At 39.3% G+C, this 26,693-nt stretch overlaps 3 protein-coding genes across 4 annotated transcripts; 2 read left to right on the top strand and 1 right to left on the bottom strand.

Moving 5' to 3' along the window:
- Positions 1 to 157: 157 nt before the first annotated feature.
- LOC133731274 (phosphatidylinositol:ceramide inositolphosphotransferase 2-like) lies at positions 158 to 1,462 on the top strand (the record flags this gene model as incomplete). The annotated part of the gene is made up of 4 exons (XM_062158686.1): positions 158 to 238; positions 757 to 828; positions 1,010 to 1,110; positions 1,211 to 1,462. Coding segments are annotated over 4 exons (261 nt in total), but the record flags the coding sequence as incomplete, so codon positions are not given.
- Positions 1,463 to 11,793: 10,331 nt separating this feature from the next.
- On the bottom strand, positions 11,794 to 14,043 carry LOC133729278 (cytochrome P450 710A11-like). The gene has a single exon (XM_062156777.1). The coding sequence runs from the start codon at positions 13,651 to 13,653 to the stop codon at positions 12,145 to 12,147; it is 1,509 nt and encodes a 502-aa protein (XP_062012761.1). The 5' UTR covers positions 13,654 to 14,043; the 3' UTR covers positions 11,794 to 12,144.
- A 7,814-nt stretch (positions 14,044 to 21,857) lies between these two features.
- LOC133729276 (TMV resistance protein N-like) lies at positions 21,858 to 26,656 on the top strand. Of its 2 annotated transcripts, none has more exons than XM_062156774.1 (6): positions 21,858 to 22,020; positions 22,113 to 22,704; positions 22,807 to 23,938; positions 24,066 to 24,362; positions 24,446 to 25,654; positions 25,808 to 26,656. In XM_062156774.1, exons 2-6 carry the CDS (start codon positions 22,217 to 22,219, stop codon positions 26,414 to 26,416), a joined length of 3,735 nt encoding a protein of 1,244 aa, XP_062012758.1. In that variant the 5' UTR covers positions 21,858 to 22,020; positions 22,113 to 22,216; the 3' UTR covers positions 26,417 to 26,656. The 2 variants fall into 2 exon arrangements, with proteins under 2 accessions (XP_062012758.1, XP_062012759.1); XM_062156775.1 differs by having other exon boundaries at positions 21,858 to 22,024.
- Positions 26,657 to 26,693: the final 37 nt, after the last annotated feature.

Raw genomic sequence — 26,693 nt, 5'->3', positions numbered from 1 at the left:
AAGTGTTAAGGCCACCAGAGAGTTTTGGATTTCGGAGCTGATTCTAGTTTTCTAAACTTTTCTGATGCGTAGCATTCAGTCCATGAGACTGCTAAGCTCTTTGTTTGGAAATGCTGTCTTACATTCAATTTTGTGTGGTTTGTTGTATTGACTTTTTTGGTGTTTGCAGGAGCTTGGGGAAGAGAGAGCTTACATTAGTGAAACCTTGTTCACCTTCATCTTTTTATCCTTTGTCTTGGTAAGGTTCATTATGTCATCTTTGCAATGCTTTCTTCTCTATAGCATATTGTAATGTGCCTGTATTCTGTTCAATCTAATATGGTGTAGGGTTCTAGCATTTTTAGTAGTAAGTGATGGTTATTGCATTTCCTATCCTATTTCATGTTTTTCTTTTGGATTTTTATTTTACCCATAGTGATTTATGAGAATTTTGGTTGAAATGGCAACTTACCTCTATAACTAGAATTTGAGAGCTTGATTCCGTGACTGATTTATTTTGGTTTGTAACTATGCTCACCCTAATACCTGATTTTGCAAATAGGTAATGACGTTGATGTAGTTATTTTGGTTCATTTGATTTCGGAATCTTATTAGATTTTTATTTTCTTTATGTAATTTTTTTTGGCGTACCTTTTTGAACTGATGAATATAAGTTGGGCAGTGTTGTTATTGTTTTGTGTTTGTATATGTTAAGTTCTGTTAGGAATAGAGAAAACGAGACATCATTTCTCTCATAGTTGCTACTGTTTGTTGCAGACTTGTCAGTTTCTTCGAATCCTGACATTCTACTCCACCCACCTTCCTGGTCCAAATTACCATTGTCGTGAGGTAGGTTGATTGTTTATTGGTTACGGTCTTGATGAAATGTAGCGTATGGTAAGATGTGAACTAAGTTAAGTGACAGACTATATCTTAAATATGCAGGGCTCTAGACTTGCTAGGTTGCCTCCTCCAGAGACTGTATTTGAGCCTTGTGCTTTGTCCTGATTTGCAATTCCTATTTATGCAGTTCCGAGGGGTGTACTATGGCTGTGGCGATTTGATTTTTTCATCACACATGATCTTTAGTCTCACCTTTGTGCACACTTATCAGAAATATGGCACACAAAGGTAAAATATGGCTTACCATTTTCAACAAAACTGAATTTGCAGAAACATCATATGAAGTGTGAATTTGCAGAAACTGAATTTCCAGAAACTATTTTTGCAGAAACTGAATTTGAGGGAGCACAGAGGCAGCAACCAAATATGAAGTGATGAAATGATGATGAGATGAACTTTGAGTCATTGAACACTTTGTTTTCAACTATTGCACTTAGTTATTGTATCATTTGATATTTTGATTCATTTGTGTGAACTGTGAACTATGAATTATTGACTTAAAATTCGTATGAACTATGGAGTGATGAAGGGGATGAACTGAAGTGAATAAGTGATGAACTCAAGTAGTGAAGTTGATGTATGAGAGTTTTTAGCTTATTTTTCATTTCCAGGTTGGCCCTTTAAATTGATGTGAGGATTGCAATTTTTTCATTTGTTGACAGGTTTGGGCTTTTAAAATTTTAGTTGGGCCTTAGCTGAAATCTGGCCCAATTTCAAACTCGGTACTAGGCCCAACCAACCGAAACCGAACCGAGATATCGGTATACCGAGAAGTTGGTATACCGACTTCTGTGGCTGGTAATGGTAGGCTTTTTTGTGTACCAACATAGTTTGGTACGGTACGTGGTATTGGGCTTCAAGATCCGGTACCGTACCGAACCCACCCCTAGCCTTTGGTACTTGCACCTCAGACTGGAGGGCTACAATTGAATGCAAGGTCGATAGCCTCGAGCTCTGGCTAATGATGGAGTAATACTGCTATGAGGGCTAAGGTTTCGGTCAATGGCCAAACCCTAGTGTTTCCTATTCCTAGCCAGATGCCGGAGCATCTTCTGAGCTTTTTGCTGCCCACTCCTCAACGTTAAGTAGTGGTACGTGAACTGCACGAGATGGCAATGATGTTGAAAAGAATTACAGGTAAGCGTCTGAATCGGTTGGAGTGACTATATCCCCAAAGAAATTGAACTTGAGCTTGGCAGTGGGTAAGCGGAACCTAAACCTGGAACCTGAGTGTCTTGGTTTGGTCTCAATGGTGCAGGAAGAGGCCAGCTATGGCCATGGAAAGTGGAAACGCGGCAAATCTGCTGATAGTAAGAATAAGCTGCCATATGGTGATAAGAAGAAGGCTGCTAAGCCTGCTGAGGCATGTGACAAGAAGAAGACATCCAAGAAGAGCAGTTTGGTTGATTCTGCTATTGGTACAAGTTCCAACTCGAAAGGGAAGAAGTTGGCTATTTTTTTTTTAATTTTCTTTGTTAGGGTTATAAGCCTGTGTGAGTTTGAACGAGCTTTATGAGTCTTTTATGACGTTTCTAGTATCTTACTTGTACCACAATTGCGTGATTGACAAGTGAGGGCTAGTTGAATGATTTTCATTCCGTAGAAGGTGAGGTTTGTCCATTCTTGTATACGCTTGCAGCTTGCTTAATTGTGAGCGTCCTAGAGATCCTTAATGGTTTCCCTTAGCTCTAGATAGGTAGTTCGGATTCCTTAATGGAGCCGACGTTGAAAATCTTGTCATGGTAGACTAGAATAAAGAGAGAGCAGCGGCACTCTCATTCTAGGGTTTCCTTCACATCAAATCATTCCTTATTGAAATAAATTCAAATTTGGGTGGAGAAGAAGAAGATTAATGTTATCTAATGAGAAATTAAGTAGTTTTTGTATTTAATTGATTGGTTATGTATTTAGTTTTCTTTACAAATTTAGATTTTAGAAAATTAGTGTACTTATTAGTCATTTTGCACTTGGGTAATATATTCTTTCAATAATTCAAATGTTTGTAGGGTGAACTAAGAAAATGATAGGGTGGCAATAGCCGCACCCAATACATATTCATATGAATGTTAGATTCGAGTTTTTTTTTATGAGGAATGCTAGCAACCTTCCCCTCTAACCTTTCCCACTTATCTTCTGCCATATGTATTCCACTATCTAAAAAATTCAAATAATTAATACAATTGAAAGTCAAGTTTTTACTTCCCATTTTTACCCTAACTTAATTTCACATGCATTTAATGAAGTAATTGATTTTAGTTTCTCAACTTTTTGCTTTTCTTTTTATCGGATGTCCCCAAAGGGACTTTTTCTTTTCTTTTGTGAATCCTTTTTATTTGCAATATATATTACTCTATAGGCTTATTTTTTTTTTGAAGAATATCATGTCGATATATTAATACTCAGGCCAGAAAGGACCATTACATATCCTCCCTCTACCATCTATGGGTAGATAAAGAGTTTGTGGTAAACCACAGCGATACATAGATTAGATCCGATCATTTGACGGTACCCATGCTCACTTATTCAAGAAAGCCTATAAACTATGTTACCAAAGACAAGTAAATAGGCAAAGTAAATAAAAACTAAATGAGACCCAGCCCTTGAGGGCTGACCCACTCCTCATGAGGCCCAAGATAAGGCCCAAAGACCTCATCCCAGTCCCAACAGAAGTAAGCAAGCCCAAAAGGCCCAGCCACTATTGGCGCCGCGCAATCATGACCCAGCCGCCCCATGCCACGGACGGCACCGCCACCTGCCACTGCGAAGACCACCATATGGAAAAGCTTCAAGGGCACCCACAGGGTCAGTTGCACCCTTAGGACTCCCCAGCCCAAGCCATTGAACGTTGAATTTGGTCGGAACCAGATTGACGAAAAAGGCTGGAAGAGGAATCTGATCAGCAAAACCAGCAACTCCATCCACCAGATCAGGAGCCAGCCACCACTTTGTCCCACCGCAACCAAGAGCCTCGCTCCTTTTGCGGAAATCAGCCAAGCTCTACAGGAAGGTAGACGCAGTCCGATTACAGATCTCCTCCCTAGCCATTCTGCAAGCGCAGCCAAGCAATCTGCAGCCCCATCGTTCTCGCAATGAGGACTGAAACAATCTGCCGCTTGGCACGATCGCTGAGACACAGAGGTGAAAGGAGGAGACGGAGGTCCCCTGTGAAGCCACCCTAATGAGGTGCCGCTAAAGCTTGGAGAGAAAAAGCTCTCAACTTTCATATCCTTACCCTCCCTTGTTCTTGGAGACCAAAGATTGACATCGACTGTGCGGTGCATTATCCTTCCATCAGCAAAAGAAGAGATGGCGCCGTTAGAATGGTTGATTTGCGATAACAATCGCCTTGGAAATCCTAGCCAGCGGCGGCTAGGGTTTAGAGAGACTTTCATGCCTCTGAGATATTAATCTAGCATTATTACTCTATAGGCTTATGGTTGAGATTTTACATAAGAAATACATACATATATATTTAAGAATATAATTCAAATTTTGTCCAAGAAAAAAAACAGAATTGAAACCCCAAAAATGGCCATACTGTTCCTTTATATACATATATCAAAAAGAATGTTAGAGAGAGAGAGAGTTTTTATATAGTCATCTAATCTCATATGTGTTGTAATGAGAAGAAAAAAAAAGTTATGTAGCTACCATGTCGATGAGCTACACCATTTCTTTTTTGGGTTTTATATAAAAAAAAAATGTCAAGTACAGACTCAAAAGTCAAAACTAAGAAACATGACCAAACAAATGAAAGAAAAATTTTTGTTGAAAAACTTAGGAAATATAAGAAATGAAAAAACGTTGGAAAACTATAGAGTCAAAACTCAAAACATACAAGAACCAAGAGTTTTTTTTTTCATACTAATAGAGAGCATTTACTACGGTCAAACAGAAATAATAAAATAAGGGTAAAATATGAAATGAAATTAGTTGTTTTTTTCAATATAGTAAATACATAGATCGTAATCATAAATGAGTCTACATGGCAGAAGATAAGTGGGGAAGGTAGAAAGGGAAAAGTTGGAGGGGAAGGTCGCTAACAATCTTTTTTTATTTATTTGTTTTTTTCTTTATATTTAAATTGTAGATGATAATTAATGACTTCTACCAACATGGAATATTTAAATTTGGACAGACGTATTTTCTAAATTTAATTTATTAATGCTTTTTTGAGACAAAATTAATTAATATTTGGAAAGAATAGTTAATGCCTATTCATTATTACCTAATTTAATATATTAATGCTATTTGAAATGAAAATTGATAGGAAATAATTTAATTAAATGAAGAAAAATATTGGTCAAAGAATCTGTAGACATATCCTTAAATTAATACATAATTAGTGGTTTCTATTAACACACAATATTTTTTTGTCACCTAATTAAATTCATTAATGTCATTAATTCAGCCCCTAAAATCTAAAAATTAATTCAGCCCCTAAAATCTAAAATTAGTGTTTCAAAATTATGATTTGGCAAGATATATTATTTTGAATTGAAAATAAAAATTTGAAGTTGCTTATATGGCATGATAACTAGGATTGAAGCCACAAATTTTAGGCCACATTGAGACTCCCTATCATTGTCCATTTACATAATGTAATGTAATGTAATGTTTAATGCACTCAATCCATGAACACACCTCACACATCATTGCTCGTTATACGTACACTAGAACAAAATGATACATATATACAACTCATGAGTTAGACTTGGTGCAAACAAATTAAACATTTCTATAGATGTCGTTTTTGTTTATATGCGTAATGTAATGCGCATGTAATGAGGGTTTGAATCCATGATCAAAATTCATATATAGATGTCGCTTTCATATACTTACATAACATAACGTAATGTGTAATGCACAATTGAGTTCATGCCCAAAATTAACGTCTCATTTATGTGTTCATTAAAAGAAAATGATAATTCATGAATTTGATTTTTGAGCAAACGAAAAAAAATTAAAAGTATGATCATAAACTACGTACATCAACCTCGCTGCCACATAATTCATTGATAGACACCTCATTAAACATGCTAATGATAAATTTTGGCTTGACTTCAATACAATTGGAGATGATTCGATCAGGTCGGCACAATTAGTTGGACAATTGAAACATAGCCCATCGTTGTCAAAAATCAACAACAAAGATGAGATAAGACTAATTATATGTCATCAAACTATTTGTCTTCTCCCCTACCAATCATAACGCTTGCATCTGCAATGGACAGCTTTGTCTAACTAAAACAACACTAATAGTCTAATGGGGAGAAAATCTAAGTTTTAAGCCATGTAGATTTGGTCTAGGGGTAGTTCCAGAATTTCTGAGATTTATATATTTATTTATTGAAGCTTAGTTCTAATATTCAGTACGCGCGTCCAAGATAGTAAAAACATTTCTGATTTATTATAAAAGTAAAAAACACAACGTCCACGTACACGTCATGCATGCAACTCCATGATCTGTTTGGAAATTTGCTATGAACATGCATGAACTTTTGTTCTTTACTCTTTGGCATGAACTTGTTATTTTAGAAGCGGGGCGGAGCCTCTTACTAGGCTGGGCAAATATGGAAGAGCGAAAAAATATATCGTGCTCCTTTTGGAAAAAAAAAAATATTGTGCTCATTTATCTATACTATTATTAAGAGAACATGATTTGTTAGTCAAAATTGAAAATTTATGTCAAAAAAACTCTATAATATTATAAAACATTGAAGAACATTTAATCTGTTGGGGTACAAATGTAAAACACAAAATAGAAGAAAAAATAGAAAACTAAAATAAAATAAAAAACCACTCAAAGAACTCTTGCCTCCAACACCACCACGTCCAAGCAATTTCACCCACGTTCGGTAACCGTTCAGGAACCGCTGGGTACCAACACCATCCCATTTTCATTAAATCAGCCATAAATAACCCATGGTATCTTTGCTCAAATTTACAGCAACTCCAACTGCATAGCTTCTAGATATCTAGCTAATTCGTTGTTGATTTTGTTGAAACTGAGAAGGCTTTTTAATGTGCAATAGGTTCTACAGGAGAGGGAATTGAGAATATATGCCCATTGTTTTTGTTCACATCTGCATCTGCAAAGCTTGCTTCAATTCCCAGGTTTTTGTGCAGTGTGTTTTCTCTCTATCTATACTTTTATCTGAAACTTGAATCAATGACACTAGCCATTGCTGAATTTTCTTCTTTATTTTTTTTCTCCTTATGATGTCATTGTCTTGCAGCTAAGGGCTAACCATGAAACAATAGGACACTACTTTCATATCAAAGATCCAGAAGTCTCACTTTGCACTGAAGAGTTCTCAACTTCTCATAGTTTTCAAAGATGAGAATACATTGACTGTATTTCATGTCTGGGACTTGACTTTTATTAGTTTTCTTTATTTTTGGCAATGTATATATAGACTTGGCTTTTAAACTGCATGAAGCATGCTCCACAAATTCTGATTTCACTGCGTCAATTTCTATTACCAGGGATGTGTATCATCCATTTGAAACACTAATATAATTTGATTTTTTTTTTCTTTTCAATCTGAAACAGTAATAATATTGTTATCAAATTAGTAATTGTTTTTATTGTTTTTTTTTATTATTTTTTGTTATTATTATTATTATTTTTTTATCATGGTACCATACTTCATTGCCCGGGGTTTTTGGTCTGAAGAGAAGGGGTTGTCTTGAGGTTTTTTGGCAGGATGGTTGGCGGCGAGTTTTGGCCCTCGTCTCTGGGTGTGTTGACGTCGTTTCTGTGCAAATCCGGCATGGGGGTCGAGCGTCTGGGCGTGCTCATGGTGGATTTCCAGATCCAGCAGTGCGGGATTCGTGGGGCTCGGGGTTGAACTCGACAGCGGTGTGGGCTGCGTGGGGCTCGGGGCAGAGCTTGACGTCGGTACAGGCTGCGTGGAGCTCGGCGTTTCTCATTTTTCTCGTGGGCGGCGCGGCTCGTGGAGAAACGGGTGGTACTGGTTCGTGGAGGGGCTCGTCGGCAGCGGAAAAGTACCGGCTCTGTATAGGCGGCTACGGGCGTGGTGGAGACGTGGTCTGGGCTTGGGTCCATTTATTTTGTTGGGCCTTGAGATTGGTCCTCTTTCTCTTAGGGCTGCCCGACTTTCTAATTTTGGCTGGGGTTTTTTGCTCTAAGCCCATTTATATGTTTTTTAGTTTGTCTAATTTACAATAATTCCTTGTATTAGGAAACTAAGCACCGATGTGCACTCTATGTTTCTTTAGCGTCTCTGGAGTAGTACCGAATGAGGATATCCGCTATTTCTACGTATTTGAATGTACAATGAGTAGGACTATATGTACGTACCACTTGTGGGTACTACCACTAGCTTCTTGTCTGTCTATAAATGACAGCGGAAGGGTATGTAACGGCCTATTCTGGCTTGTGATGAATATATTGGCACCCGATTTGGGTTGGATTCAAAAAAGAGAAGAATTATTATTTCTATAACCGAATAAAAATCACATATTTGTTTCATACGCATCGCGTGTGTGGATTGCTAGTTTTCAATATGCAAAGCGGCCAAATACAAATTTTTACACCCTATAAAAAAAAAATTATATACTTAAGACATGCAAGAATTTATAAAAGTAAAGTAAAAGTTATTTGACCTTTTAATTGACATTGTGAGTAACAATACTCCTTGACACCAATTATTCATTTATCCACGTTTGCTGCTCCACAAAACTCGGGCGGTTCTTGGTCTAAAGTTTGTGAATTTTCTTCTTGTCCGGCGGCGCTCTTGGGCGGCGGTGGCTTGCCTGGCCAGCTAGAGGCTTCTGCCGGACGGGAAATGAAATACTAGGGGCTTGGGAGGTTCCTAGATAGGGGTTTTGACTCGGGCTTTGGACAGGATGGATTTGGCGACAAGCAGCAGACGCGGGTCGGTGGGCGGCAGTACAACGCAGGTCGCGTCGTCGAAGCATCTCCATGATCGAGACGTGATAGGGGGGCTGGATGGTGGTGGCGGCGTGCTGGATCGAACTGGTTTCGGCGTGGCTAGGTTGGGTTTCGCCGTCGTTTGTGGCAGCAAGGTCGGGAGGTGAGTTGAGGTGGCGAGATCTAGCGTTAGGTGGCAGAGGCGAGGGCTGGCTTCGGTTCGCGGCGGCGGCGACTGGCGTCGGTTGCGGTGGTCGACCAGTGAGGCTGCAGATGGTCTGTGGGCTTGGGTCAAGCCATTCTTTGTTTGGGCCTGAGTTGGGCTTCTTTCTTGAGGCTGATGAGCTGCTATTTTGGGCTGTAGTTTTGTCTTTTTCAATAATTCCCTTTGTTTAGGGAACTCTATTTCCTTTGTTTTTAGGTTACTATAAGTTTTTATCTTTAAGGCTTGCTTATTTACTATGTTATTTCATAGTCTGTAGGCTTGCTTAAATAAGTGAGCATGGGTACCGTCAAATGATCGAACCTAGTCTATGTATCGCTGTGGTTTTCCACAAACTCTTTAGCTACTCAGAGATGGTAGAGGAAGGGTATGTAATTGTTCTTTCTGGCTTGAGTATTAATATATATCGACATGATATTCTTAAAAAAAAAAAAAAAAAATAAATAAATAAATCTCCTTGACACCAAATCATTTAATTAATTAAGTATGATTAAATTATCTTTTACTTATAAAATTACTATTCTTGTTAAATTACCAAAGAGAAACAAAGAGCAGCAATTAATTAAGGGGGGCCAAGTATGTAGTAAAGTTTCTTCATTCCCATACAAACTAATCGTAAAGTTATAGTCTTGGGCACATGTGTCAACAAATTAGTGGGGTGCCATGGCACCTGTATGCTCTTTCGTGGCTCTGCCACTTAAGCAGCAATAGCAACGTGCCCGCGTTTTTCGCCGGTGATATAGTGATGTTAATGAGGGTTGATTAAAAGAGTAGTGATTTTTTTTTTTGGGACATAAAATAGTGGTGGTTCGGTTACTTTTTCAATTTTATACTTTTATCTTATTTATATTTTATTGGCTTAATTTGATTATATATGTTATGTAATGGTATTATGAACACTTTAAAATTTGGTGAACCCCTTTGACGTCAAAGAAGAGTCTCTATTTATAGTAGTGGAGATATGCACACTTTCACCTGATAGCGAAACATATAAATGGGTTGATCGAATACCATAAATGTTGCTCTTGTGCCGTATGAATGGACATAGGATATCGGAGGAAATTATAAACCATCAAACCAATTATAAATTAGTTAATTAGGCAAGGTTGTAGACAATCGATGTGTGCATGAACCCAATCTTTGTTCTTCTCCTTTAGTAGGGAAAACCAGTGGCGGAGCCAGGATTTTAAACTTACTGGGGCACAAAATAATAATAATAACATCAAATATTAAAACTCTCTAAATGAAATTTATATCTAGTACAATGAGATTTCAGATTTTGAAATCGTTTCATATTAGTTTTTATAATCTATACTTTTAAAAATGTATTTCTCAATATACAAAAATAATGCAGAAAATTCTCTTTTTAAGAACTATAATTTTTTGATATGGATCATCTAAAATTAAATTCTCTAAAGTTATGTGCACTTCTTAAAATCACACAATCCTCCGTCTAATGTAACGGGTAGAAGAATGGACACATCAACTAATACATATTGAAAATGATTTTCAATATTTTCTCTTCAAAATTGAGGTTAACTTGGGTTGGTTTATAGGACTCCTCTTGAAACCCGTTCTGTTATATTGTTCTTCAATGAGAATATTTCATGGTTGTTCATTTAAAAACCTGTCATGATTGTGAAGTTCAATATGATTTGTGAAGTTAATTACTTAATTAGATTGTTATGGCCTTTGATTTTCGTTAAAAAAAATAAAATACTTTAGATATAGTTGACATACATGAAAAGATGAAGGTGAACAAATTAAAGAGTAGACTAGCAGAGGATCAGGCACATCGGAACTCTGTGCAATTAAAATGATAATAGCCAAATCAGAATCTTCCAACAATAAAGTTATATAATTAATATATTTTGTCAAGAAAGTTTACTGGGGCACGGGACCCAGTTGGTCCCTTACTGCCTCCGCCCCTGGGGAAAACCATGTTGCTGGTCCCAAAATCTTACTAATTTGTCATGAATTCATATTTATAAATTTAGATTGACTACCCACAAAACGATTTATTTTGTTTTGAGTTTGCGACCACATGAAACTATGATTTCGATGACATTGTCCATGATACTGAAACAATCCTTTATAAGAATTATAGATGTAGTTCTTCCATTGCTTTTTCCCTAGATACGTAAATATATTACATGCATAGACACGTATTTGTCCTTTCCTCATTTTGAATTTAGAATAATTTAAGGATTTGTATACCTGCATAACGCAATGTGTAATGAATATTTGAATTCATGACAAAAATAAACACATATATGTTGTTTTTGTATATTTACGTAATGTAATGTGTAATGAATATTTGAACATGTAATGAACATTTGTGTTTATGACTAAATGCACATAGATGTCGTTTTTGTATATTTACGTAATGTAATATCACTAATATGCAATGAATATAAGAATTCACGACAAAATTCATACATAGATATCCTCGCTTTTATCGATTAGTTTACATAACGTAGTGTTTGATAAACATTTGAGTTTGTGATCAAAATTCATGTCTCATTGCATTAAAAACAAGAATGATACAAGTCACGAGTTAAATATTGAACAAACAAAAGAAATTAAAAATATGATCATAAACTACATCAATCTCGCCACCGAATTTATAGATCGACACCTCATTAAACATGCTCATGATAAAATTTTGGACTGACTTCAATTATATTGGAGATGATTCAATTAGGTACGTACGTAGGTCCAATTAGTGGGACAATTGGAACCTAGCTTACAGTTATCAAAAATCAACATCAAATCTTATAACAAAATATATCAAAATCAAAGGTGAGATTGGACTAATTATAGAAGTGTTGTCAACTTATCTCTCTCCACTAGCTACCAATCATAACGCTTGCATCTGCAATGGACAGCATAGCCTAACTAAAACCTAATACAATGGATTATCTTGTTTATAATTCCAATTCCACCCCTAATTTTTTTATTTCATTCTCCCTCAACCATCCACCAAAAATCAAATTACACCCATCACTACACTTTTCCTAAGAATCATGCACCTTTTGAAAAGTAAAAACACAACGACAACTCTTCACGAAAACGACACAATAGAAAGAAAATAATAATAATAATAATAAGGATCACGAGGGCATTTTCGACCTTTCGTTCACTGTAGATATAGAGCGGGGAATCGGCGGCACCGCATCGAGAGGAAAACCTTGCAATCGTCTTTGGGGCAGATCGTCGGAACGTACGAGATGTCATCGCAGCCGTCCGTTCTGTGCCTCTTGAAATCCAGCAACGTGGCGAACACCGCGATGAAGAGCACCAGGTGGTTCAGAGCGTATCTCTGCCCCACGCACTGGTGGGCCCCGGCCCCGAACGCCAGGTAGTTCCTCCTGTACACCCGGTCCTCCTGTCTCTCCTCCGAGAACCGGTCCGGGTCGAACCGCTCCGGTTCCGTGAACCCCTGAAAGCAAGACTCGTAGGCGGAGGGAAACACAATGGTACCCTTGGGGACTGTGTACGTCTCGGTCAACCGAAAGTCAACCGCCGCAATGTGAGGGACCATGGTGGCCGGAGCACGGTACCTGACCACCTCACGCGCCACCGCGTGCGTGTACCTCATCCGCGCCAGCTGGTCCGCAGTGATCAGCTCGTCCGACTCCGGGTCCCAAACTCCAGCGACCTCTTCCCGGACCTTGGCCAGAACCTCCGGGTGCGAGTCGAGCAGCACCACCGCCCACAGCAGCGACGAAGTTGAGGCGTCCTGGGCAGCAAATAGAAAGTCGAACAGGTGAGCGCCGACCTCGACGTCACTGATGTCAGCCACGCCGGCGCGGAGCTCCTTTACCGTCTCCTGCATCCAGAAATCGATTAAACACGTCGGCTCTTGTTGCTCTGCTTCCATTTTCGCCCTGCTTTGTTTGGCGCAGCCGGCGAGCGTTTCGACGAGGCGCGCCACAGCCAGCCTGGCGTTTCTGAACGCGGTCCCGGGCAGGTTAACGGGCAGCTTCATGAGTCCAACGTTGAAGAAGTTATAATCCGACTTGAACCTCTCGCGGGCGTCGGGGGCCAAGTATGGCCCAACGAAAACCGTCTGGGAAGTCTCCAGATTCATGTCTCGGACCAAGAACCGGAGCGCGATCGGGTCCTTGGTCTGAGACGTGAGGCTAACCCAGTTTTTGAGGTGTTCAAGGATAATAATCTGCTGGAGCGCGGTGTAGGTGGCGAGGGCTTTGGGAGTGAAGTTGGGGGCGATACGACGTCGTAGGTCTTTGTGCTCCTGGCCGGTCATGTAAATGAGGTTGTGCTCGCCGAAGAGTTTCTTTCCGAAGGGGTGGCCGACGAGGGTGAAGGCGTCGGGTCGTACATTGGCGAAGACTTTGTGGGAGAGAGAGGTGTCGCGGATGAAGAGGATGAAGTTGCCGACGATGTAGTTGGCGGAGAGGCCGGATGACGTGGAGAGGGAGGATTGGAGGTCCCAGAAGCGGGTCGGGTTGCGGACTAGGGAGACTGCGTTGCCGAGAAATGGGAGGACGAGGGAGGGACCGGGAACGGTGCGTTTCTTTTTGAGGTAGGAGAGTTGTTCAAGGAAGAGGAGGAGGAGGAGGAAGGTGGTGAGGTAGGGGGTGAGTGGGAGGAGAGTGTTGATGATGATCAAGAGTGACTTCATGGTATGCTTGAGTTGTTAGGGTTTGGGTTTTTGGGGGGTATATATAGAAGAGAGATGTAGGACAGTAGGAGGGAGGGGAGGTCTAAGTGGAAGGTGTCGTGGTGCAGAGAGAGTACATTTTTGCAGGGGTTTGAGGTCTGACTGATGTTGGTGTCCTGTTGTGTGATCTGGGTAGAGGGAGGGAGGTTAATTGGTTTAATTAGTTAGTACTGTTAATGATGATTTGATGGGATAGTTACGGTTAATTTGACCGTGAGAGTGAGAGAGAGAGAGAGAATGAATAGGACGGCGGAAGGTGGAAGTCCAGCTGGGCAGGGGACGAGTTGACCTGGGCGGATTGAGTCCAGTTAAGACCACAGTCTTGTTCATAGTTCTATACTCATCGATCGTTATTACGATTGCTTCTTTTCAGTGAGGGATTGTTAACAGTTACGAACAGTTTTGATCATCAATACCCTTAAGCAAGCCCAAAAAATTAAAAAAAATCTCTTACTAGCACGAAGACGTTTAAAGAAGAGAAATACTACTAACTCTCCCCACAATCCTTCTCATTTTAAAGTTGTCGTCAAGTGCTTTCATCATTCATGATCAAACTAAGGACTCTATATTATCATTAAAATGTCATTTCTACAAAAAAGTCATCATAATAGCTATTCATTATGGATTATTAAAAGATCATTTCTACAAAAGAGTCATCATAAATTCGTAATAGCTATTCTTTATCGGTTAACAAATATACATTCAATAAATAACTTCGAGGTAAAAGAAAAAAATAAACGACTTTCTCAACCTTTAGAGTTTAATAACTTTTATTAAGAGTGTTGTTTTGGTAGTCAATTAGTGTTATACTCTGCTGTATTCAACAATCATTATCTAAATCTAAAGATAAGAATAATGAGGAAACAAATTCCTTTAATTTCTTCTAAAAAAAAAAAAAAAAAATTAGGAAAGCAAACTCATTTTAATTGCTTCAACGGACATAGTCTTCGTTAATGATAACCAGAACATGATACTACTCTTACTAAAAACACACCAAAATTTGATATGCTCTTTTAATGAAAACTATAAATCTATTTTAGTGGCCAATCCATTCTAGCCAAATAAGGTGGAAAACAAAAGAATATTGTGTCATTTTTGTGGCCAATCCATTCTAGCCAAGTAAGTTACAAAACAAAAGATCGAGCAGGGTGTCAACTAGTTTGCATGCCCTTTAACTTAAACGTGGGAGGATAAAAGTTAGGTTTAGGTCAGGGGCACAACTTGTTTCTTCTTGTTTATCGTTTTGGGTGTTGCAGACTCCACAGTGCTTTGGGGAAGCAATGTTTTTTTGTTCTCGTAGATGGAAAAAGACAGTCGCCTTTTTTATTTCCCACAGTTTTGCATTGTCTCGTCTCCTTCTGTCTATTTGCTTCTCTAAGTCAGAATCATGTCCCTCGATCTGTCACTGTACTGGGTTTGTCATCATATTTCTAAACAAATTGGTATGCGAAATGAAAGAACCTCACTCCGAAAACAAAATGCTTAACGTCTTAATCTGACTCTGGCAGGTTTAATTGGTGAAGTTTATGAAAGACAGTGAGAATGGGTTGCATTCATGGAGCTCATCTTTCATTGAGGAGGTCGAGCTTGAGCACAGTTCGAATGTGGTTATGGACTCTTTTGTCAAAACGAATTTTAGTGTTACTTTGGGACTTCGCTACTTCGAGTCACTTTATATACTCTCTAGGGATTAATCCCCCACTCAAGAAAAATATGAAAACAAGATTTTGGTGTCATGCTCAACATCTTTTACTTCATTATTTTCTTGTTAACCTCATGCAATTCAGTTCTGCTAATGAATATATATGTTAGTATTTGAAGTCAAGAGAGAACAGAAAGCAAAAGGTAATTTTATTGGGTTTTAAATCAAAAAGTCATCAATAAATGATATTAGAAGCATGTTTTTATTATAAATTTATAAGCGAGAAAATCTTTTGTAAGGTTATCTTGAGATGGTTTTGGTAGAACAGTCTAATAACAACATGCCATATGACTCAAGTCACTCAACCTTGCCATGAGCTGTCTCACTGATATGTAGAACGCAAGATCATTAAAAATGATGTTTTACTGAAAAGTACAATGGTTAGCTACTTTTTTCCCTAGTTTTTTTTTTATTTTTTTATTTTTTTTTATACAATGAGTGATAGTAGAGGAGCAACCTCTCTAATACTCCAATTTATTAACCAAAAAAAAAATGCGAATGACAATGGAGGGGAACCTAACCAAAACCTCTAGAATAAACAAGTAAAACAAACAAGTCAACGAAACTAAATTGTGGAAGACCCAAAATATCACTCTCATAGAACTACAAGAGAAATGGATGAGGCATATCCTACCATACTTGATCTGACAAAGATGTTCCATGATTAGCTAGAGCATCGGCTACCTTATTCCCTTCTCTAAATATGTGTGAAGATTTGAAGTTCATTTGTGAGATCCTATATAAGCAATTTAACCAATGTACTCGAAGTTGCCAAGGCACAAGGGAAGGAGAGCGAATATAATCCAATACAGTAGATGAATCTACCTCTATCCATGTGTGTTTCCTTAGTTGTTTGTTTCAAACTTTCAATTAAGTTTAAGTACTACTTATCAACGCTACTTTCTTTATTTTGGATCATCGATAGTTCTATACATATCATACAACTGTTACAAGTCATGCACCAAAAGATTAAAACTAGTCCATACACATAGATAACAGACCATTAGAGAGAACAAGTAAATCCAAATTTGTATTGAAAATAATTACAGAAAATGATACTACGCATTAACGCAATTTCCTTTATTCTCGATCATTTATAGCTCTATACATATCACACAATAAGTCATGCACCAAAATATTAAAACTCGTGCATACACATAGATAACCAATCATTAATTAGAGAAAACGAATAGATCCAAATTTGTATTGAAAATAATTACAAAAAACGATACTACTCATCAACACTAGCTACTTTCTTTATTCTCGATCATCTAACACAAGTTATGCACCAAAAGATTAAAGCTCGTGTATAAACATAGATGACCGACCATTAGAGAGAACGAGCAACTCCAAATTTATATTGAAAATTATTATCTAGTTGTCATTTACATAGCCTTATTCTTTTTACACCTAACTTATTCAAACAACATCATTCAAAAAGATAGTATAACCATTTTGAAATTTGACTTATAGTATAATATAATATTGATAGAAGTTTGATTACTGAGGATAGATATATAAATATCTTTACTACTATATATATATATTTTTTTTTTTTGAATCCAAGGAGGACAGATATATTAATGTTCAGCAAGCAGTACCAGAAACGACACACCCATAAGGGCCGACAGAAAGAGCCGTCCTGTAGAACATACAAAGGACCTATACTAACATAGAACCTACGCACTCCCGGGTACACCCACCTTTTAAGGACTAATAAGCACCTTTATTCTTACAAAATCTAGTAGCTCAGAAGCAAGGAAATATAAAAGTAACAACCGAACTAACTAGATTTTGCGACCTATGAAAATTTAAACATTGCTAGTAGATGAGGGTGCAAACTCCTCATCTACCAAAATAAAATTAAAAACAAAAAAGACAAAAGCAACCCAAACCCTAGCAAAGATGGAAGCCAAAGCCCATGAAAAGGCCCAGACCCAACCACATTTGCTAAGGACACCCCAAGCATATGCTTTTTCCATCACCACACCGCCGCCGCCGCCATCTGCAGCGCCGCCGTCCTCTTTGAATCCCTGTAGCAACGCTTCCCAGCCTGCCTCGCGAGTCGGGATCCCAAATCCGGCCCTACTGACCTCCTTCAGGCCATCACCAGCATAGCCAAAAAAGCCACCACGTTGTACATCCCCATCCCCAGAACGAGCACCCACCCAGAGAGCCCAAGTAGGAGCACCGTCGCCCTGGAAACCTCCATCCCCATATCCGCCATCACCGTGGGTCACCGCCGACGATACTGTCCCATCTCCAGGATCGAAAGACACCCAAATCCTCGCCCATTCCTGATCACCTCGAACCCACTTCCGATCCATTCTGGTGCCTTCGCAAGCAGTGAAGAAACCAGATCCTAGATCGGGATGAACCCGGTCGGAGGCGCCCAGGACAGCCTGAAAATCCTCTACGCTTTGGTCGATCCCCTGAACTGGTCGGGCCAACCCCACTCCGGCAACCCCACGACCCTGCAGCGAACCACCAGTGCCAACCAAAGCGATTGTACAATCCCTATCACCGTCGGAAGTCTGACGACCCCGATCCAAAACCCAGACTCGCCCGTCCAACTCAGGCCAAACCAGATCCACGCCATGAGCGCTCAGTCGTCGATCAGCCTTCCAAACAGCAACACTACCCTCCCAATCAGTCACCACAGGGAACCCACACCAAGGCGGCGCTCCGAGCAAGAAAACAGAAGCAAAAACAAGAAAGAAACGATTAGCTACCAGACGAGCAATAGCCATAACCATCAAGATCTGGGAATCCTGAGAGATTTGTCGAAGGGGGAAAGCCAACGATAAACCCTAGCAGAGTGCTAGGTCAAGAAAAAGACAAAGAAGGCATGTCTTTTGTTTTAACTATCTTTACTACTATATATAAATAGAAGCCAAAGTTTAGTGTCAAAAGTTTCACTAAATTTTGAATATTCATAAATACCATTTGAATAAAATAGACTTAATTTTTATAAATAACATCTAAAAATATTATCATGGTAAACTACCAAAATCAATTGAAAGGAAATTAGAAAAAAAAAAGTAGGATGAAAAACACAAGTTCAGACCAATTTTGTTGCAGGCGGTTCAATTTCTAACTTTTATTCTCTTTACTTGCTGAAATTTGAGACAAAAAAAAAAATCAAGTTTTTGCATTATTTCTCCGGTCAAATAACAATAAGGCATCTTCAAAACAAAAATCACAATAAGACAAACATACAAAAAAACATAAGCAAGTTACACTCGCATGAGCATATATTAATTAAGATCTTAGTAAAGATAAGGGAAAAATGCACCAACAGTTTCTGGAGACTCTGAGGACTGTCAAAATGATACCTGAACTTTTAAACGTATCAATGTGATACCTGGACTTCTATTTTGTTGTCAACGTAGTACCTATGCCAACTTTCCTTCACGGCTCCGTTAAGTTGACCACGTGTGACGCATGTGAGGTCGAAAAAGATAGCTAAATGACTGATGTGCCCCTCAAATTGCTTTTTTATCTGATTTATGATTTTATATGAATAAAATAATTAATTTAAATAAAAAAATTCTTCTTCTCTCTCATTCATCATCAGTTACTCAGAATCCTCCGACTTCACTCTAAATTCTGTGGTCTACAATTGCCTCTGATTGAGAGCTTGCATTCAAGGTTGACCACACTGTCCTTAAATCCGTGGCTATCTTTTCCATTATCTTTTGTGAAAATCGAAACCCAGTACGGCATTTGGTGAAGATTGAAGAGAAGGAGAAGATCTAAAATCTTAATCAGCTCTATTAGAGACTGATCACCATCGTTAATCAGTACGCCACTGCCACCGGACCGCCGCCACCATCGTACCACCATCCCTGTCATGCCATCGAAGAGCGCCACCAATCCACATCCATCCCCTCCCCATCTCGAATCCCATAGACCCAAACCGGATCAGGTCATTTCGATCCGATCGGACTCCACAGGATCCCAGCCCCGCCGACAAAAGCCTACTCCGCTGGACCATCGCACCACCATCCCTATCACGCCACTGATGAGGGCCACCCCTCCCGATCCATCCCCTCCCCATCTCGGATCTCTGAGACCCAAACCAGATCGGACAATTCCGATCCGATTGGATTCCAAACGATCCCAGCTATGCCGACAGAAGCTCGTCGCCACCGGCCGGCCTCAGACCTTGCGACACCAACCCAATCATCCAACCAGACCAGCGAGGAACCATCCAAGACACGCCAGCCGCCACAACCTTCCGTTTCCTCAACATAGTACCAGCCACCGTAATCTCCCCAAATAGATCGAGGATTCTAAGCCTCATAGAAGACCCAATTTGTGTCAATATGGCCCGTCCGACGACAAGAGGGAAAAGGTTTTTTCCGTTCGCAGCTCAACCTCGATTTTCTTAGTTAGCAATCGTTCCATGAATAGGTTTTTTGAATTTCATGGTCAGGGAAGTTTTGATTTTTAGTTTTTGATTCATGGTCATAGTGTATTGGATTGGGTAATAGAACAAAGCAAAAAAAATTATTCAACTTTTATTTTTAATGTAATAATTATTCAGTTTTTATTTTTAATTTTGAATTAATTCATTCAGAATTTGATGGAGAGAAAAAGTCATTTTTGCCCTCATTTTGCACCCCACGTGCGTCACACGTGGTCAGAATTAACGGCACCGTGACGGAAAGTTGGCATAGGTACTACGTTGACAACAAAATAGAAGTCCAGGTATCACATTAATACGTTTAAAAGTCCAGGTATAATTTTGACAGTACTCAGAGTCTCCAGACACTGTTGGTGCATTTTTCCCTAAAGATAAAGCTAACAACACAATGTCACAATGATACATCATTCGTTTTCTTTATATATATAGAATTTATGATACATCATTCTTTTTTGGAACCAAGGGAACTGAATTTTATCCCTTAAGCTCTTAAAATGATACATAATTCTTGATTGTTTCATGAAAGTGATATTAAAGTATAAACAAAAGATAGGATCATAGGATCACAAGGGTACTTTTGACTTTTTGGTCACGGTAAAGAAATAGTAGGGTATTAATTGGGTGCACCGCATAGAGAGGAAATCCTTGCAATCAGGTGGTGCCGGCTCAAAGCTCTCTAACCGGCCCAATTTTGGTGTATGCCGTCAACAATATTGTTAACGTTATGTAATTATACATTTGTTGAAGGGTAATATGGTATCTCTCTCTCTCTCAACACTCTGACTCTGGCTCTCTCCCTATCTCTCCCAGACCTAACCCCTCTCTCTCCTCTGCTGGTTCCCAAGAGACATTATTTCTCCTTTTCTCTTACAATTTCAACCGCAAAGTCAGAGTTGGATCATCTCACAATCTGGGTTTTGGGGGCCTTGTTTTGATCTGAAAAGGGTTTTTTTTTTTTTTTTTTCCTTTGTATGAAATCTGAGAGTTGACAATGGAAGTGGGGAGGAGGATATCGGCGAGTCATCAGCCGTGCTCTGGCCGGCGAGGAAGAAGAGGGCCGCCGGGCATGGGTTCGTCAATAAGGTCAAGAAGTTTTAGGTACCGGCAAATGGAGGCGCGGGGGCGGGTTTGGAGGCGACGATGCTGAGCTTGGGCGGCGATGATGGGGTTGATTAGATGAGGGATGAGGTGGAGGCGGCCGCCGCGGAGGCTTTGTCCGGGCACTATTAGGTGAGTGTGGTTGGAATTTCTAAGGTTTTAAAGTTTAGTGAGTTTTGGTGTTGACTGAATTGGATTGTATGAGCATGATTTTAGGGGTTTGGTTCAGCTTCTAGTTGCTAATTGTGTGGAAATTGGGGTTTGACTAGGGATTGTAGATGATCAGGGGAGTGAATTGTAGTGTTAATTGTTTGACTATTGTTGTTGGAGAGTTGACTGATTGAAATTTGCTAAATACTATCACAGACCCAACCCTTTCTCTTCCTCTATGCCGCGACCACAGACTTGGAAAGTGTGGTGCTCGACTGCGGTGGTCAAAGTATGGTGGTCGACTGTGGTCAGTACGAGAAAGGCTGGGTTTTGGATTTTGGATTGAAGGAGAGACTGAGGGAGAGAGGCAGATCGAATTTCGGTGAGAGAGAGAAATGGGTGCCCGGTTTTGTTTTTATTATTATTTTTTTCATCATCCTTGAAAAGACGGGTTTATCCTTAAAAATTTGACGAAAAGTACACTAACTAATGGAAAAAGGTAACGACATGTACTAAAATTGGGCCGAAATTTGAAAGTGATGTACCGTTTTGATTTTAACAAAAGTTGATTCACGAAAAGTTCTTCATAACTTATGTAGTGTTCTTGAAATATTTAAAAAAAAAAAAAGAAAAAAAAAAAGAGAATTGGGTGCACCGCTTGATCTGTGGTCAACCTTGTAATCGTCTTTATGGCAGATAGTCCGGACTCGGGACAAACACAAAGTCATCGCAGCCGTCCGTTTTATGCCTCTTGAAATCCAGCAACGTGGCGAACATCGCGATGAAGAGCAACTTGAGTATCACACCGTAGACCCCCACCCCAATTCTATCTTCCTTATCGGTTAACCGGAACAGATATCTGCAAATCCAACCATCACGCGCTCTGAACCAGAAAACTGATAAGCTCTCTGCCATGTGTTCTTCTTGCTTCTCCTGTACAGCTTGATCTGTAGGTTATGTTTCGCTCTTTCATATGTATGTGCTTATTGTTATATGTCAAATATACTTGTGAACTTACTTATGAATTGGATTTTCTTTCAGAGCTATGCATAGCAATCTGGGCAGGCAAGCAGAATAGATTGCGGACACCAGCCCCAAGTGCATGTTTGCATATTTTGGCTAGTGAATTTTCACATACCTGTAATATGGCTGGTTCTTGCTCTTCTTCTTCGTCTACACATATATATAGGTATGATGTCTTCATTAGTTTCAGAGGGGAGGACACCCGCAAGACTTTTATCAGCCATCTTCTTAAGGCTTTAGATGGGAAGAAAATCGATACCTACATCGATTACAAACTTAAGAGCGGAGATGAAATTGGACCTGCCCTTTTGAAAGCAATCGAGGAATCAAAGATTTCATTGATTGTTTTCTCCGAAAACTATGCTTCTTCCCGATGGTGCTTGGATGAGATGATTCATATAAATGAATGCAAGGAAAGATATCAACAATCTGTTATACCTATTTTTTACAGAATAGATCCATCGCATGTGCGTTACCAGAGGGAGTCTTATGCAGCTGCATTCGCTAAACATGAAGAACGTTTCGAGGACAAGAGGGAAAGGGTGCTTAAGTGGAGGCATGCTTTAACAACAATAGCCAACCTATCAGGGTTTGACTCACTCACCACTAGGTACTCTCTAAATATAAAGCTTGTAGTAATTAATTTCTATTTTTTATTAATCTACTATGTGACTAATATTATTAATAATGTCTCATTTCTCATATATGCCAGTAATGATTCTGAATTAGTTGAGAGAATCGTCAAAGCTATTTTGATGCAGTTGGATCGTGAACTCTCTACTGATTTAACAGGATTGGTTGGAGTAGAAAGTCGCATTCAGAAAATTGAATCCTTATTATGCATTGACGGCATTGTCCCGCCAGAAGTTTGCCTTCGTACAGTAGGTATTTGGGGTATGGGTGGTATCGGTAAGACCACACTTGCTGGTGCTGTATTTAACCGACTCTCTTCTCAATTTGAAGCATCATGTTTTCTTGCAAATGTTAGGGAAGAATCAAAGAGATGTGGACTAAATCATCTCCGAGATGAACTTCTTCGTGAGTTATTAAAGGAAGAACGTTTAAGGATTGGCACTCCATCTGTAGGATCAACTTCGGTCAGAAAGAGGTTGTCCCATACAAAGGTCCTGGTTGTGCTTGACGATGTGAATGACTTCAGCCAATTGGAGCATTTAGTTGGAGAAGAAGTTCAGTTTGGTCGAGGAAGTCGAATCATTATCACAACTAGAGATAAGCAACTACTCAGAGATATGCGACTACTGAGGAAGGAAGCTAAAAATGATGTAAGGATATACGAAGTTCAGGAATTAAATGGTAATGAAGCCCTACAGCTCTTCCATTTGAATGCTTCCACTGAGATGTGTTCTAGAGGAAACTTTATTTTTTTAAGAGGGCTGGTAGATTATGCTTCAGGCATTCCGTTGGCACTTAAAATTTGGGGTTCCTTATTCCGTAGATGCAAGAACATGAAAGAAAGGGAAAATTTTTTGGTTAAATTGAAAACGTATCCCAACGAAAAGCTTCAGAATGTATATAGAGTTAGTTATGATGTATTAGAAGAAAACGAGAGGGAGATATTTCTTAGTATTGCATGTTTTCATAAAAACGATTTTATCCATGATGCAAAAAGACAACTAGATGCATGTGGTTTGTTTGCGGATAGTGGAATCGAAGCTCTCATTGATATGTCTCTCATATCAATCAAAAGTGGTCTACTTTGGATGCATGATGTGATACAAGAAATGGGTTGGGAAATTGTTCGCAAGGAATGTCCTGAAGAGCCTGGAAAGCGCAGTAGGTTGTATACTCCTAATGATGTCCATCATGTGTTGGAAAAGAACACGGTAAGATCCTTGACTGGAGTTAAAAAAATTGAGGAGTAGAGTTCGATGTGTTTACAAATCAATGTAGTTTTGATTATATTCTTTTTGTACATTGCATGCTGGTTTATACTTGGCTCTTGATTGTCAGGGAACTGAAAAAGTTCAAGGCATATCCGTAAGACTGAATAGCGCCGAGGAGCAAACCTGGACTCAACTCACTCAAGCCTTGGTGAAGATGTATAATCTTAAATTCCTGAACTTTTACGGATATTTTTCACAGTACTGGAATCTTCAAGATCTTGAGTCCCTTCCTAATGCACTTAGATATCTCTGCTGGCCCGAATACCCTTTAAAATCTTTGCCATCAAAGTTCTCTTTGGACAATCTTGTTGAGCTTCTAATGCCCCATAGCCAACTGCAGAGACTTTGGAATGAAAGCCAACAGGTATGCATGTATTAAAAGCTGTATGTGGAAAGGTCATATATTCGAGCCAGGTATTCTTACCATGTCTCATTAATTTCTTTCAGATTCTTAAGAACTTAAGAAGGATCGATCTTAGTGACTCCAAGCAGCTAGTTGAAGTTCCAGATCTCTCTAAGAGTGTAAATATTAAGAGTATAGATCTTCGAGGCTGTACACGGTTGGTTGAAGTTCCCCCTTATTTTCAAAATCTTCCCAAGCTTACCTCTCTGAATCTGGGTCATTGCTCGAGTCTTAAGATTTGTTCAGAGATCCCAAGAAATATGAAATTCTTAGTGTTAGAAAGTACTGCAATAGAAGAATTGCCTTCATCAATATGGTCTCATAAAAATCTTGTTCAGTTGAATCTTGAAAGGTGTGAGGGCTTGAAGAATCTTCCAAACAGCATTTGGAAGCTTAACTCCCTCACATCTTTTAATTTGTGTTGGACAGGTATAGAAGGATTGCCCTCATCAATCGAGTGTTTCTCGAACAGCGTCGTTTCAATTCAACTGTACTATTGCAGAAGGTTGGTGAGTCTCCCAACCAGCATTTGTAAGTTGAATTGTCTCTCGAGACTTTCTCTTGAAGGTTGCTCTAGCTTCAAAAACTTCCCAGAAATCTTGGAGCCTCTGGAAAGTCTTAAGTATCTTAATTTAGTAGGAACAGATATTAAAGAGCTACCCTCTTCGATCCAAAATTTAGTTGGGCTTAAAACTTTAACCTTATCCAGGTGCCAGAGCCTCGAGTCTGTCCCAAATAGCATCTACTATCTAAGCCTTTTGAATTTCCAAGTTGATGGCTGCTGCAGTCTAAAAGCGTTGCCTCACTCGTCCATCATTTTGTGGTCTTTGGTACATTGTCTAGATTTCAAAGGCTGCAATATATTTGAAGAAATCCCTGACTGCATCTGTAGCTCAACCTCGTTGATTGAACTAGATCTGAGGGATAGCATGATCAAGAGTATTCCTTCAACCATCAAACAACCGTCTAGGCTGAGGGTCCTAAACGTAAGCAATTGCAAGCGCCTTGAATCTTTACCGGACCTTCCTTGTCTTAGACAGTTAAACGCAAGTGGCTGCACGAAACTGAAAACAGTGTCATTCTCGATGACTGCACTCACACAAGGCCTGGATCAAGTATGTGAAGATGCAAGGCTATACCTTGATGAGAGACATGAGTTATACAATTGCGTAAATTTGGATGAGAATGCAAGGAGCAACATAATGGATGATGCACATCTTCGAATTATGCACATGGCAACTGCTAATTATCATGTCTCTCTCTCTCTCTCTCTCTCACACACACACACACACACACAGACACAGAAAAACACAAGCACACTCCCTTACTTCTGTTAAATTGAATGAGTAGATTTGAATCATTTGATCCTCTTCACTAAACATGCATGATGTCTATCTGCGGTACAGAAATTTCAATATGAGGGGTCGGAGTTTTGGGGCGTAGAACCTGCTTCAGTTGCAGTTGTATGTTGCGGAAATGAAATTCCAAAATGGTTCAGCTTTCAAAGGGAAGGCGGTTCAATACAAATCAAGCTTCCTCTAAATTGGTGTGATGATGCAAACTTCTTGGGTTTAGCTCTGTGTGCTGTTGTTACAATCAATAAACCAGGGATGATAGATTGTGGGTGTAACTCCATTTTCAAAACCATCAATGGTGATAGCCATCAATTCAACCATTTTTTTTCGATTCAAGTTCACTCATTGCTGACCAGCTTGGGTGATGTCAATTCAGATCACATATTCGTGTGGTATGATAGCCTTGAAAAGGTGAGGTCCACTCGATTATGCAATGCCACCATTGAAGCCTCTTTCAACTTCTCTGCACAAAATTATGTGACAACGAGGTGTGGGGTTTGTTTCTTGTATGCTCAAGCACTCGATCAAGATGCTGTCAAGTGCCAAATCATTGATCAAGTCCCAACTCAGACCAGTCCCGATGATGAGCTTGTAGCTAGTGAAAGTGAGATTTCAGTAAGCTCTCTTGAAATGATGTTTCGAAAACTATCATTATATTAGAGCAACAGAATGTCTCCAGCGAGTTTGTTTCTAGCTGAAGGATATCTGAATGTTTTGCAGCTGGCTTTTAGGATTGACCGTATTTCATAAATATATCACATCCGCTTGCTGAATTTCTTGTTTCTTGGATTGGTAATGAATAACAGACTAGAATTATGATTATCAATGTAGTAGTTCAATTCAGGAAATAACATATTTATTGTTTAAGAATGAGAGATTTGAGAGAGATTGATGAGAGAATTGTGTGTTCCACTACTGCCTATATATAGGGATTATA

The sequence above is a fragment of the Rosa rugosa genome, chromosome 2 (genome assembly GCF_958449725.1).
Source record: "Rosa rugosa chromosome 2, drRosRugo1.1, whole genome shotgun sequence".
In the NCBI taxonomy this organism is placed as follows: Eukaryota; Viridiplantae; Streptophyta; class Magnoliopsida; order Rosales; family Rosaceae; genus Rosa; species Rosa rugosa.
Note: the sequence above shows the minus strand (reverse complement) of the source record. Positions and strands in the feature narration are given on the sequence as shown.

Coding starts and splice junctions, on each gene's coding strand:
- LOC133729276 (XM_062156774.1), top strand. CDS start 22,217: ATGGCTGGTTCTTGCTCTTCTTCTTCGTCTACACATATATATAGGTAT. Junction 23,939..24,065: donor ATGTGTTGGAAAAGAACACG/GTAAGATCCTTG, acceptor CTTGATTGTCAG/GGAACTGAAAAAGTTCAAGG. Junction 24,363..24,445: donor TTTGGAATGAAAGCCAACAG/GTATGCATGTAT, acceptor AATTTCTTTCAG/ATTCTTAAGAACTTAAGAAG.
- LOC133729278 (XM_062156777.1), bottom strand. CDS start 13,653: ATGAAGTCACTCTTGATCATCATCAACACTCTCCTCCCACTCACCCCC.